The sequence below is a fragment of the Anomalospiza imberbis genome, chromosome 3, assembly GCF_031753505.1.
Source record: "Anomalospiza imberbis isolate Cuckoo-Finch-1a 21T00152 chromosome 3, ASM3175350v1, whole genome shotgun sequence".
Lineage (NCBI taxonomy): Eukaryota > Metazoa > Chordata > Aves > Passeriformes > Viduidae > Anomalospiza > Anomalospiza imberbis.
The window spans coordinates 25230735-25244573 of record NC_089683.1 but is presented as its reverse complement, the minus strand read 5'-3'; the positions used below and the strand labels follow the sequence as shown (position 1 = coordinate 25244573).

Below are 13839 nucleotides of genomic sequence, written 5' to 3'. Positions count from 1 at the left end.
TTTTCTTTGAGTAGAAGACAGTTAAAGCACTTGAATTTTACTCCACCTTATTTATAAGTAAAATGTTTGAGTATTTTAAACAAAAATATTATTAACATAATGTTGCTAAACCAATATTCCTAGTATAATTTATTCTATCACAATACTTTAGAAGATGATTCCCTTCTTAAATCTGTAGGCAAATATTCCAGCAGTTTTAAGATATCTTGTACACTGTGCTTCCTAGAACTGATGAAGTTAAAAAAAAAAAAAAAGAAGGGTTTTAGATGACCTTTAAAGGTCTCTTCCAACACAACCTATCATTTGAAACTATGATCTTTTCTCTGTATGTGCTGTTGGGTTTTTTGTAGTTGTTTGTTTAGTTTTTGTTTGTTTTGGTTTTGTTTGTTTGTTTTTCTTGGTGGAATTACTGTCTTCCCTGGTTCATTAAATCTTTAAAACTGGAATTTCACATCACACTCGAGGGCAGTTACTTCTGTATTTGGTGCAGATCAAGCAGCAGACCACTCCTTAACAGTAATGCAACATGCCTGTTTTGTAGTGCACCATCACTGTGGATTTTTGTCAGGGTTCTCCTGTGTTCCTATTGTGCAGAGATTGATTAGACAGTTAGAATCATCACCATTTGGTTTCAGTGCTTTCTGTTTCCTGTAACTGTATATGGCACATCCTACAACCTTGGTACTTTGTGCAAGAGCTGTATTTGAGTGCTCTTACACTCATTTCAATAGACAGTATGGAAAGTATTATGGACAGATTGTTAACTGCAGCTGCCTCACCCTTTTGAGCACACTGGGTATGGTCTTCCTTTTCTCAGGGAGCAGTAGGCAGCTCCAAAAAGTTGTCCTAAGCATTTCTCCTTAATGGTGTCTCTACAGGCAGGTGGAAAAGGGCCTAGTTGGAGGTGTTTTTTCCCTTGTGCAATTACTCAGATTGATGCAGGTGTTCTTAATCCATGTAGAGTATTCTTGAGGTTCTGCATTGTATTGGGAGCAAAAGGAATACCCACAAAGCATCAGAACTGGGGAGACATCATTTATTTATAATTTTATTTTTTTTAAAGTCACTCTGCATTATCCTATAGAGATTCATTCTAGCTCAGTTATGGTCCTTCACCTCCTAGTATGTGCTGAATAGTTCCATGTTCCTTACACCAAAATAAGTTTGTTTGTAATCCTCAATTAAGGTGTGTTATCCACCACCTTCCATTTTCACTCCAAGCAATTGTAGAACAGTTTGTCTTGAGTAAAATCTGCCATTTTTATGAATCCCCTGAAAGGTAAATACAAGAAGTAGATTGCTACTCAGCATGAATAATTCTGGCAGAATCTTGCTGCTAATAGAAGTCCGGTCTTGCAGAATTTGCACTCCTGTAACTGTTACATGGGTATTTGTTCTATTATATTACAAAGAAACCTAGGTCTTGCTGGAAAAGTTATTTTCTTTGAAAGAGAACAGCAATACCTTCTCTGGAAAAAAGAAAAATTCGGATATTTTACTTAATACAACTTTCAAAAATAACAGTATTTCTCTGCTCGCACTTAAACATCATACTGTGATTTTCAGGCATTGTTTGACTGGGTAGACATTGCTGGAAGCAAGTTAGCATCTATGTCCCCAGTGGGAACAGATCTGGAGACAGTGAAGCAGCAAACAGAGGAACTTAAGGTATGAACTAACAATTTATCTCCATTATATTTCCATTGTTTATATTTTTCCTGTGTTGTGTAGTATTTTTTGAGAGTCAAATGCAATTTTAATTTTCAATTTTTAGTAAAGAAGATTTTGCATGAAAATTTTAAAATATTTAGTTGCAAACTTTTCATTTTAAAATGCACTTAATTTAAAAATCTCTTTCACATTTTGGCTAGGCTACATTTTATTTTTTCTGATAGCCCAAAAATACTTGTAGTATCAGTCATTCTCTTTCAAAAGCTATGAAGTTATTATGTGCAGGATTCTTCTGCTATGACCTTTATATTTTCTGGTTTCTAACATGAACAATTTCTTTGAGGCTCTGAGGGAAGGCCTCCAAAGCTTTGCTTCTGCCAGTAGAGCCTTTATGTAAATGCTCACACAGATCATGATATTCCCAATACATGAGTATGGTGAAAATCAAAATTCCAGTCTAACTTGGAAACCTGTCTGCATGGATCTGTACTGGTGACCAAATATGCTCCTGATGTTGGGATGCTGTTATGCCATGTTTAAAAAGCAGATATGTGAAGATCAGAGAAGGTTCTTGGTTTTGTTGCTCACTTGTAGATTTTGTTGGCTGTGGGCAGGTTGTTTTATATATTTTATTATGTAATTTCAAATGAATTGTGACCTTACATAGTTCAGAACATATGTACACAAGGTGCATTCAGACTGTTGCACCAGTTGTGTGTTAAAGAGGGTGTTCTGCTAAAGAAAATTTGCTTTCCCTTCCTTTCAAGAATAATTCCATTTGAAGTTTATAGCATTATCACCATCGCAACCACAAAAGCTAGAACAAAGAATCATTCTGCGATTCCATACTCATTACCTGTGTTTCATTTATTTCTATTATTTTTCTATTTACCATAGCAATTTAAGACAGAAGCTTATCAGCAGCAGATAGAAATGGAAAGACTGAACCATCAGGCAGAGCTATTGCTAAAGAAGGCAACACAAGAGAGTGACAAGCACACTGTTCAAGATCCTCTCTCGGAGCTCAGACTATTGTGGGACAGCCTAGAAGACAAAATTATAAGTAGACAGGTAAATGAGCTTGGAGGTGGGGGTTTTATTAATGGCTTCATTTTTTTGTGAAAAACTCTTTTGTTATGCATAATGCTTATATTAATTTACACATTGCTTTTAGTTTGGAAGCTAAAACACCTATCTGTATTAAGATTTGAATTGTAAAATTAGATGAGTTTTTAAACCTTTTAAAATTTACTTTCAGATATCCTATGTTGAATGATTATTATTTCATTTTGGTTATTTGATGATGTCTTAAATAGCAGTTGAAAACATGTTTATATGTGCAAAAATAATAGTAGCAGATGAACTGAACAATTGAATAAAATGCCATTAACTTAATATTAAACTATTTTGGTGTTATTTCCTTAAATTATCAAGCTGAGAGATGTGAAAGTGTCCTTTGAAATGTATTATTTTTTCTAAACGGAACCATTTCATGACAAAAAAAATGTGCTTAAAAGATCATGCACTGAATTGTATTTATATTGAAAATATATTTTAAGTGATAAAAAGCTATACATCTGATGAAAGAACCTTCGATCTTGACTCTGATCTGGTATGGCTTCTTCCAAGGCCAGGAATTTGAGCCTGGAATGCAAGGCTTTACAAGGGAATTGCTAACTCAGCTCTAGTTATAAAGCATTGCCTGTACGGGGTAACTGTTCCTCCCTGGTTTTTATTCTGTCTTATGTGTGGACTCTGCTCTGGATTATGGTGACTAATGGTAATGTAAGACAATTCAATTGCATTGTGAAATTATTTTCTTGCTAACTTTATTTTTATTGTAGCACAAGCTGGAAGGTGCCTTGTTGGCCTTGGGGCAGTTCCAGCATGCCCTGGATGAGTTACTGGCATGGCTGACACATACAGAAGACTTGCTGAATGAACAGAAACCCGTGGGTGGAGACCCCAAGGCTATTGAAATTGAACTTGCCAAACATCATGTATGTCATTATAAAATATATTGACCAAAATGTTCTTTTGATATTTATCTTAGAGATGAGTCTTCTAATAAAACTTCACAGTTGATGAATAATTCTCTACATATACTTTCAAGATGCAGATTATAGCTGAAATGAAGGCTTGGAATAAGTAATATCTTTCCTCTTACTCCTCCACATTCCTTCCTTTCTTGCATGTGCCATGCAAGTGGCATAGGTTTTAGCTAAAAATAAACAGCTTACCCTAGACTCCACCTCTAATCACCTTTCTTTGACCTAGGGAATTCAAAATCTGAACCTGCTACTCTCTCTGAAGCAATAAACTCCTTGATTAGTGCTGTTTAAGCCAGGTCTCACAGTCTCACAAACTGCATAGCTCTTGCATATCTTTGGTTCTTTCTTCCCTCTCAGAAAATAGTGATTTGCTGTGAATTCTGCAAAATTGTGTGTCAATTGGGTTCAGCTAAGATGGAAAATGCTTCTCCAAAAATCTGTGCAAACTCCCATCTTTTTCTCTGTGTTACTTGCAACAGAGGGTTAAGTTTTTTGTTTGTTTCTTTCTTTTAGTATTTTTACTGATCATTGTTATTTTGGAGCCCATGGAAGAATGCTTCTGCTATGCCTTTATTTTTAGAACATCTCCTAGGAGTTTTCCCTGCCTCTATATGTAACTCTGTGCCCTTTGTAATAATGTGTTCTTTCTGGGCTTGAAGATTTCAATCTAACCTCGTAATTCCTCTCCCTTGAAATTTGCCATTTAATTTTTGGCCTGCATATGATGTAAAAAGCACTCAGAGTCCATTTTGGATTTTGAGCGAATTGATTGAAATTGACAGTACACAGATAATTAAAGTATTTTCATTGTCTGTGTTAATGCAGCTATGCAGTTTCTGAAAGCTTTTGGGTGGTCAGTTGGAACTTGAACAGAATACAGTATCTACTTACCCTATGTGACTATTGTTATAAACAGACTCTTTTAAAACAAAGTAAATAAAATTAAAAATCCAGGTTCTGCTCCATGAGCCTTTTATGTTCTTACCGAACGGAAGTGTTTTACTAGTGAAGAAGCATCGAGACGGCATTTGTCTGTGCTGAAGAAGTTCAGCAAAAACATGAATGAATCTACTTCCTTTTCATAATACAGAGTTTATAGGTTAGAAAGTTCACACAGTAGTACATCCTGTGGTAGCCTGTAAAAACATCCACCTCTTGAATAACTTTGGAAAGAATAGACTTTGTTCTTAGTGAGTCTCAGCAGGAAGGAAGGGATAAGATGCATCTGCTTCTTTGAATACCTTTTTTCACTTTGTTAGGAAAATAAAATAATCTGGTTCTTAGCTTAGAATAATTAAAATAAATGTGATGTGTATTTTGTATTCAAGGTCTACTTGTGACTTGCTATTTCGTATTGTGCTCCATTTAGTTTATTCTTAAGTTTCTTTTTATTTATATTTGTATTTTTTCCATAGGCTGGTACTTTGATGGAGTTGAATTTGAGTCAGATCCCATGAAAGATAGCAATCATAAACTTGAATTTCTTAGATAGGGTTTACCATTTTCTTCCCAACCATTTTGTGTATTTCTTTTTCTGTTCTGTATTAAAGCTTTTTTTGCCCTGCCCTCCATCCTTCTGAAAACAGCATTTTTTCCCCAAATGTACCTTTTGCCTTGTATGGTTTTTACTGTGGTTGGTGATAAGAGGTTTTCCAGCATATGGAGGAGGTCTTTTGGTGTTAGAAGTACAACCATCCCCCCAACTTTTAGCACAGGTCAAGTGTCCTGGTAGCGTGACATAATGTGAAAGGAGTTGTAGCCGTGATGTGCACAAGAAGACATTGTGGCAGCTGGGTTGTTGTATAGCACAGCAGGCAGAGAGTATTCAAAGCAAAATCCTGTTAAAGAAAAGTATATAATAAATTTAAAAAGTGAAGAAATAATTATTCCCTAGCACTACTACTAAAAACCTTTAATAATTTCAGAAATATATGTGTTCAGAAGGAACATATTTTTTTTTTCCAAGATACAAAAATTAACTTCAGTATTTTGTCAGAATGGTTACTGTCAGAATTGTTAGTGCTTTTGATTGAAGAAGTCTAAGAGCTTTAATTTCTGATACCTGTGCTGATGTTTAACTATTATCTTGTCCTTGTAGTGCAACCTGTTCAATCACTGTGAGTGCCTTCATTCAGTAACTTACCGATATGGCCATGCTGTGTTACAATTGTAGGTACTACAAAATGATGTTTTCGCTCATCAGTCTACGGTGGAAGCTGTTAAAAAAGCAGGAAATGACCTGATTGAATCAAGTGCTGTTGAAGAAGCAAGTAATTTACGGAGCAAGTTGGAACTCCTGAATCAGCGCTGGCAAAACTTGTTGGAAAAAACAGAGCAAAGGAAACAGCAGCTGGATAGTGCTTTGATCCAGGTGAACAAGAAATGATCAAATATCAAGATAACTCAGAAAAAATGTATTTTACATGAAATACACAGATACATATATTAGAAGTTGGCCTAAATCAAAACAATGATGCAGATGCTCCTGAATTTGGAGAAAGTTTGAATCCAGCTGTATCTTCCACAGCTGCACACTGTCCTTTACAGTGCTGATTTAAGACTTCAGCTTTTGGTCTAGATGTTTGTAAAGAGTGAAATTTCTGTATAGGTGTATTATTCAGGGAAAACATTGGTCTCACAGTAGTTATTTTGACTGCTTTCATGATTTCTGTGGTTTTTGTTCTTGTCCTTTAGATTGAATTGAGCTAGTTTGTTTGCTTTTTCCTTTTTCCCCCTTCTTTACTTTCCTTTGATTATTACAAGTATCTGATTAGACCAGTTGCCAATGTGCTTATGCAGCTGAGCTGGTATTGGAATGGAGAACATTTAAGTTATCTCTAAAATGATGTGGTATAATTTAGGCTCAAGGTTTCCATGGTGAAGTTGAGGATCTGCAGCAATGGCTGACAGACACTGAACGTCAGCTGCTGGCATCAAAACCTGTTGGAGGCTTACCAGAAACAGCAAGGGAGCAGCTTAATGCACATATGGTAAGTATCAGTATTAGAATGCTTTGCAAATTGCATTGCAGGACTAACTATCTTTTAAGAGTATTTTTTGTAAATACAGAGTGTGTTCTATATATCACAATGTCTGTACAGTGTCTTAAACAAATTTAATAGCCTTCAAAACAACACTGTTATTTACAATGTAGTTTAGTAGCCTATTGGGGACATGCCCAAAGCTGAACCATTATTAGTATAGAGACAAATAAAACAACTTTTGCTTCTTTACAAAAGGTGTTGGCAGATTTTTCGGTGATTCCTATTCTTCTTTTCCCTTCTTACCCCATAACCAAGTTTATGATTTTTCTAAAGTTTGAGGATTAACCTAAAAATGGCCCACATTCACTGAACCTTGACTTAAGAGATTTGATCCTTTATTCCTTATCTAACCAAAGTTGACAGTAAAGTCATCATTAGCATAGAAGTAAGAAGGACTACTGGCTCGTAGAGGCTGTGCTTTAATTAGAAATGGCAAGCTGACCAGGATGCCTGAATTATTCCCTTTTTCTTTCAAGAAACATTCTGTGGATTTCTCTGCTCCCATAGAACCATGGAGTTTAAAAAAAGACACTTAAACTTGATCTCTTTCCTCTAAGGAAGGTGGTTCTTACTGCTCCATTTTTGTAATACCATAATGTGCTATTAGGCCAAAATATAAGCCCAGACCTGGTGATCTGAACCTCTGAATTCCTGGCTCAGATATAACAGTGATACTTACTGAACTGTCCTTGAACAGGAATATGCCTGACCTGACACTTCCAGTTAGAATGCTGAACTGTCATAATGTTAAAGAATCAGATTTTTTTTTAAATGATGCTAAAGATCATGGCTTATCAACATAAGGCACTTTTTGTTTCCTTCATTTTGTCCTCAAAAATTTGCCAGTATTTCTAATTGATAGGGAAACTAATTTACAGTTTTAAAATCAGTTAAGACAGAAAACTAGATCCAAACACAAATACTCCTGTGGTTTTGAATTCCTATAATCCTTTTCTTTTTGTCATAAAGAAAAAACAAAAAAGGGAAAAAATAGATGGTGGGGTTTTTTTCCCCCTGTGAGAATGGACTGTAATCATGATTCCCTGAAAGTCAGTGGTGATCTTGCCTTTTTTCATCCTGCACTTAGATCAAGATGCAAAAATTTTCCATGGAAACATCAGGATTTTCTTTTAGTACATTCTTTGCTATGCAAATTTTCTACACATACCATGTTTACAGATTGATTAGTTAAGGGGCCTTTAAATTCAGTGTTAGAGTCAGAGCAAGTCTGACTGTCCCCAGTAATATGCACTCTAGGGTACAATCCCTCCCTAACTGTACATGTATATTATAGCAGGATATTACTGTCCTGGTGGCCACCTGCAGGCACTGACTTGCTATCAACCCTTAAAGCACACAACTTTATTTCCTTTTGGTTAAACCTTAGTACACGTGTGCAGATATGTGTTAATTCCCTCTCTCTCCTTTTATTTTTAATTTTTTTTTCTGAAAGTCTACTACAGTCCAAATTCAAACTTGGCTCTAAGTGATTAGAGCCAACTGTGTTAATTACTGATGTGAAACTGAAGGAGAAAATTTTGCACTACATTTTGATTTGTTCCTCTTTGTAAATAATGTTATGAAGCGCGTTCTTTAGTATAAGGCATGCTTCTACAGATATTAATAAAAGATATGAATAAAAGGTATAAATAAAAGAACCTCAGCCATAATTGGTTCACAAATGGAGTTGAGATTGGGCTGCCTTTCCAGTTAAAGCAGCTTCAGGAAAACAAAAGAGATGAAGAAACATTACAGGATACCAGTAGGAAAGGGGCTTAAAAAGACACCTTTTTAGCTCTCCCAGTGCTGCTCAGTCCATCTCTCTCCTTTTCTTAAAACAATCATTGTTTTCAGTTTCTTCCTGAAGTAGTAGGAGGCAGCAGACTAGGGTACACTACTTTCCATAGTTCTCAGTAAGAAAACAAAGAAGCTTTCTGTTGTGTCAAAATTTTAAGCTCATGAAGGAACCTGCTTCTTGCTTTGCCCTCCTACGTGGTCAGGTACAGCTCCGTGTACAGTATCTCTTAACCCCAAAAGAAACGTTTGGTTTAGGCTCTTGTCTTGAGAAGCAGAGGAAAAAGTACTTTTCTTCTTATTTGCAAGGCACTTATTCCTCATCTCCTTGTGAAGATGTTCCTCATTTGTGAATCTGCAGCAGCTTTGTCGGTACATTTTGATTTGCCTACTACCAATACCGAACATGTATTTTTGAGTCAGATAGATGCATGGGCGCTCCCAGACTTTTGCCAGCTTACCTTTAGCATGATTAAAAAAGCATAATTATTAGAATAGTTAACAGGTAAAACATGTTGTTACCATTATTATTGCAGCTTTCTTTTAATGTCTGAAATGTCTTCAGTGCTCATGCCTGGCAAGTGAAGGAAGACACTGACAATGTACAATAGACCCGCCCTCCCAGGCTGTCCCACCCACTTTTGAAGGCTACTGGATAGGTCTGGACTTCCAGCCGAATTTGTGTAATGCTGACACTTTTTGTGTTTTGGCTACAGATGAACTTTAAACCAACCAAGTTGTAGCAACTCTTCTTCAATAAGTGCATAGTACTTTGCCAATCTTTGAATCTCAAAGAAGACATTGACAGACAATACAAGTTTTCATTTCCTGAGGAACTGTGTCCCTCATTTTCTCATTTGGCTTTTTATGAATTACATGTGTTTGCTTTGTTAGTCTTAATCATACCTGCTAAATGTTGGGGGAGGAATAAATATTATACAGGAATTTATAAAGAGTATTGAATTTCTACCTTATTATTTCTGGTCCTTTCTTTATTTAGGAACTTTGTGCTGCCTTTGAGGCTAAAGAAGAGACATACAAGTGTCTAATGCAGAAAGGCCAGCAGATGCTTGCAAGATGCCCAGAGTCTGCTGAAACAAACGTTGAGCAGGACATAAATAACTTAAAAGAAAAATGGGAATCTGTGCAAACAAAACTCAGTGAAAGAAAAGTAAGTGTTTTTACGTAAAAATTGAAGTGTAAATCATGCATTTAAGTGTGTTAATGATCAGTTTTTCTATGGATGCATACTTGCCTCATTTTTTACATTTAAAATCAGTTGTAGAGACTAGCATAATTCAGTAATATGTTTAGAAAGTACTGGGGAAAATAAGATTCAAGAAGTTAATTATCCATAACTGGGGAGGAGTATGGTGAGAATGGCACAAGTCTGTTCCACAGAAATATATTAACTGATGGTGTTAATGCTCATTTGATAGGACTAAGGGTTTTATGGGCTTTATTGTGATAATCATAGACATGAGAGACTGAATGATCCTTCAAGTTGATCTCCTCCTCAGTACAGAATTGCTGTGTTAATTTTCCTAGCTTTTAGCCATTTTTTCTTAAAATTCCCAAGCACTTGGCCTTTTACCATTTACTTCAAGTGCCTACCTTCTGTTCTAACAGAACAATAGCATGATTTCACTGATATGCAACATACGTTTTCTTGTTATTAATTTCATGTGGCTTTCATTCCTTCACGAAATATAGGTCACTTGTTCTAACTCAATCAAACAAAAAGAATACCCATGATTGCAAACAGAGAAACTCTCTGTACAGCACTGATAAGCATAAAGCACAAATATTTAATTCACAACTTAGCTGTATTTTAAAGTTATAGTGCTGATGTAAGGTAATAATAAAGTAAAAATGACAAATTAATACCCTATATAAGCACCTTCTTGCTGGAAGCTGTAAGGTTGGAGTGCTCAGTGAGGTCAGCAGTGTAAATGTTTGAAAATCTCTGACTGCTGTCTCATGAGCAAAAAAATTCTGTATCCCAAATTAGTTTCTCTTCGGGCAACCAAAATGACAATTGGACTTTATTAAAAAGAAGTGCTCTAGGAAAACTTATTCTTCATTAAGTGCATAAGAATAAATTTGATGACCTACTTGATGCTCTTCCAAGTGTACTATCACTTTAGATTTCTGAAATTTTACTAGTTTTGCATTGAACTTGATAAATCCAAATGTCCTATTTGGATTAAGTAGTAGGAAATATGTTCTAATGTGGAAAAATTAATCTTGATACTAGGTGCAGTATTTTTTATTCATCTGTTATACCTAATGTTGCTCTAACTCCTGTATTCATCTCCTTGAAGATGCTTGAATATAGGGTGTTATTTTAAAACTAAACAACTTTGAATTGGAAAAGTGTTTTATAATGCTAAAATAAAATGGTTTACTCCAAAATGCTGAACTAAAATGGTTTCTTTGGCTGAAGCCCGTGCAAAATACCAGCCTCTAATAAAGTATGACCTGTCTTTACAGACCAAACTGGAAGAAGCCCTCAGTTTAGCAATGGAGTTCCACAACTCACTTCAAGATTTCATCAACTGGCTTACTCAGGCTGAGCAGACTCTAACTGCAGCTTCTCGGCCAAGTCTTATCTTGGACACTGTCTTATTTCAAATTGATGAACACAAGGTATGTGAAGTAACAGATGTGTAATGTTTTTCTCCCACTCTGTGGAGATACTGTAACAATGTCCAAATGAACCCTGTAATGCTGGCACTCAGAGAAACATTTCATTTGTTTTAAAATTGTGTTTTGTAGTCTTTCTCACTACATCATTCTTTATCAGACAGGGTTTTTTCAGTGTTTACCCAACACAGTACTCAGTAATTTTTACCCTTTTTTTCCAAGGTTTTTGCCACAGAAGTGAACTCTCATCGAGATCAGGTCATAGAGCTGGACAAAACTGGAACCCATTTGAAATATTTCAGCCAGAAACAGGACGTTGTCCTTATTAAGAATCTGCTGATTAGTGTACAGAGTCGATGGGAAAAAGTAGTCCAACGCTTAGTTGAAAGGGGAAGAGCTTTGGATGATGCAAGGAAAAGAGCCAAACAGGTAATGGGACAACAGCTGTTATACAGCTCTTTGAACTTAGTTGTAATTGCATCCAGATTCTTGAAGAAAATGATGCTTTAAAGCACTTACAAAGCAAGCCTGCGTTTAGTGTAACAGACAGTGTTGAGTTAGTGGAGCAAATTCTGTGATTCAATCCCAGAGCACTTCATTTGGGAGCTGAAAGCATCATTTTCAACCCAAGCAGTGACTTCTGTCTGCAGTATAGGATAGTCTGAAAAAAGTTACAGTATTGATTCCAGATGTGTATTAGTGCCATCTGTATTCAAAAAGAAGTTTCATAATCAACCCTGTATGTTTTAAAGAATGTGATGAACCCTTTTCACAAATCTCTGGGAGTATTCCGTAGCATTTTCTTCTTGGGTCTATGTTGTGTCCTGATTATACTCAACACTCATCACTCAGTCTCTTATATTAGTTACTAGACCAATATCTTCTGTGTGGTAAGATATCTCCATTTATTTCCTTATAAACATGGAGAGGTTGTTTTTTGGGTGTAGGGGGGCTGTTCCCACAGTTTTCTTTATTTGGGAGCGTCCGTGTTTTTTTCCTTAGATACATGTTTCCCTCACCGAGGCACATAAGTGGTAAGATGCAAAATGTGTGAGAGGAATGTAAGCTGTTTAAATATCAATAGGAAGTTCTAGCTCCTTTCTACAAGGGAACGTGATCGTTCGAGATTTGGTGATGTTCACAGCTATATCATGTTCCAATGTTCACCACTACCACCACTAAGTTCACAGAGCAAGAAGTTCTCTGGGCAATGAATTAGCCCATAAGCCAGTCACATTTCTTATTTTCCAGCAGTTTATCTTGTGCATTCACACACACAGCAGTTCTGCAGTGAGATGGGTTTCATCTCAATATGCATTTACAAAGCTGAATACAGTGTTACTAAGATAACCACTGTGTGTGTGGAGTGTGGAAGGAGTACTGAAGGCTGCTGGTGTCAAGGTCTAATCAACAGTCCTGAACAAGAGTGTCTTAGATGCCTTGAAAGGTTTCTGAACTAGTTTCTTGTGTTTCCATGTGTAGGCAGCCCAGGCAAGAAGAATTTTCAAGAGAGAGAAAAATGACCAGCTTAGAAAAATCAACACCCAAACTGGTGACACTTTGTGAAAGCTGGTTGAATCTTTACTTTTTCCCTGCTTCCTTCCCTGAAGTGTTCTTTTCTTTGAAACAGGAAGGAAGATCAAAAATCTGTTCCTTGCTCATCAAGATAGCATTTGCTATAATGAGAGCCTTTATAAGAGTTACAGGGGACATCTTGGGCAGTCATCCAGATGGAAGCTTTCCCCAGTGATTTACTGCCATGGTCCCATATAAGCAATTGCTAAGCCCTGTTCTTTCTGAATTTATTATCCATTACAAAAACTGTAGAAATCTAAATGACCAACACATCAACAGGTATGACCAGTATGTCTCTGACAGATACATATGATATGTGCACATCATGTAGATTAAAGGTTGTTAACTCACTTGGTGAAGGGAGACTACTACACAGTGGGCACATGGCTAGGCCAGTTCTGTTCCAGAGACCAGGGAGAAAAAAACATCAAATTTTGTCTTAAGTTTGCCAATCTTGATTGAGATTTAATGATTTTGGACTGTTTCATGAACCAGTGAATTTTAAAGTCTATGCAAATCTGATTTTCCTTTAGTTCCATGAAGCCTGGCATAAACTTATGGAATGGCTGGAAGAATCAGAGAAATCTCTGGACTCGGATCTTGAAATTGCAAATGACCCTGACAAAATAAAGATGCAGCTTGCACAGCATAAGGTGAGTCATAACACACAAAATGCCCAGGGAAATGTAGGTAAGTCTTTTGGCCTTGTGCTGTTCAATCATCAAAGAAAGTAGATTTGTGGCTTCACTGCAGTGGGGTGTTTATTCACATCAAGTTAAATGATGGTGTTTTAACAGGGTATGAATGAAAAGAACTTTTTACAGTACCTGATATATGAGGAAATGGTTAAAAATGAAGAAGAAAGAATAATACAGCACCATGGAAACTTTAAAGCAGATTAATACCATTTCAGAATAAGGATCTCTGAAGAGGCTTTCTTTAAGTTCTTAAAACTAAAATTTACTGTCCACTTACTTGGGTTGAGATTTTTCTTTTAATACTGCAGGACAACTTCAAAAGTGAAAAAAATCTTAATCAAGTATTTTGATTGACAGTTG

At 36.2% G+C, this 13839-nt stretch overlaps 1 protein-coding gene across 22 annotated transcripts in view; it reads left to right on the top strand.

Annotated features, from left to right (window-relative positions):
* DST (dystonin) overlaps positions 1-13839 on the top strand; it is a 291178-nt gene that overhangs the window by 248951 nt on the left and 28388 nt on the right. For all 22 annotated transcript variants that reach the window (XM_068183693.1, XM_068183704.1, XM_068183692.1 and 19 more), the window contains 9 exons: positions 1567-1668; positions 2569-2742; positions 3516-3671; positions 5896-6093; positions 6584-6712; positions 9561-9731; positions 11054-11209; positions 11429-11635; positions 13315-13434. In XM_068183693.1, coding sequence (XP_068039794.1) covers positions 1567-1668; positions 2569-2742; positions 3516-3671; positions 5896-6093; positions 6584-6712; positions 9561-9731; positions 11054-11209; positions 11429-11635; positions 13315-13434 — 1413 coding nt within the window. The remainder of the gene's footprint in view (positions 1-1566; positions 1669-2568; positions 2743-3515; positions 3672-5895; positions 6094-6583; positions 6713-9560; positions 9732-11053; positions 11210-11428; positions 11636-13314; positions 13435-13839) is intronic.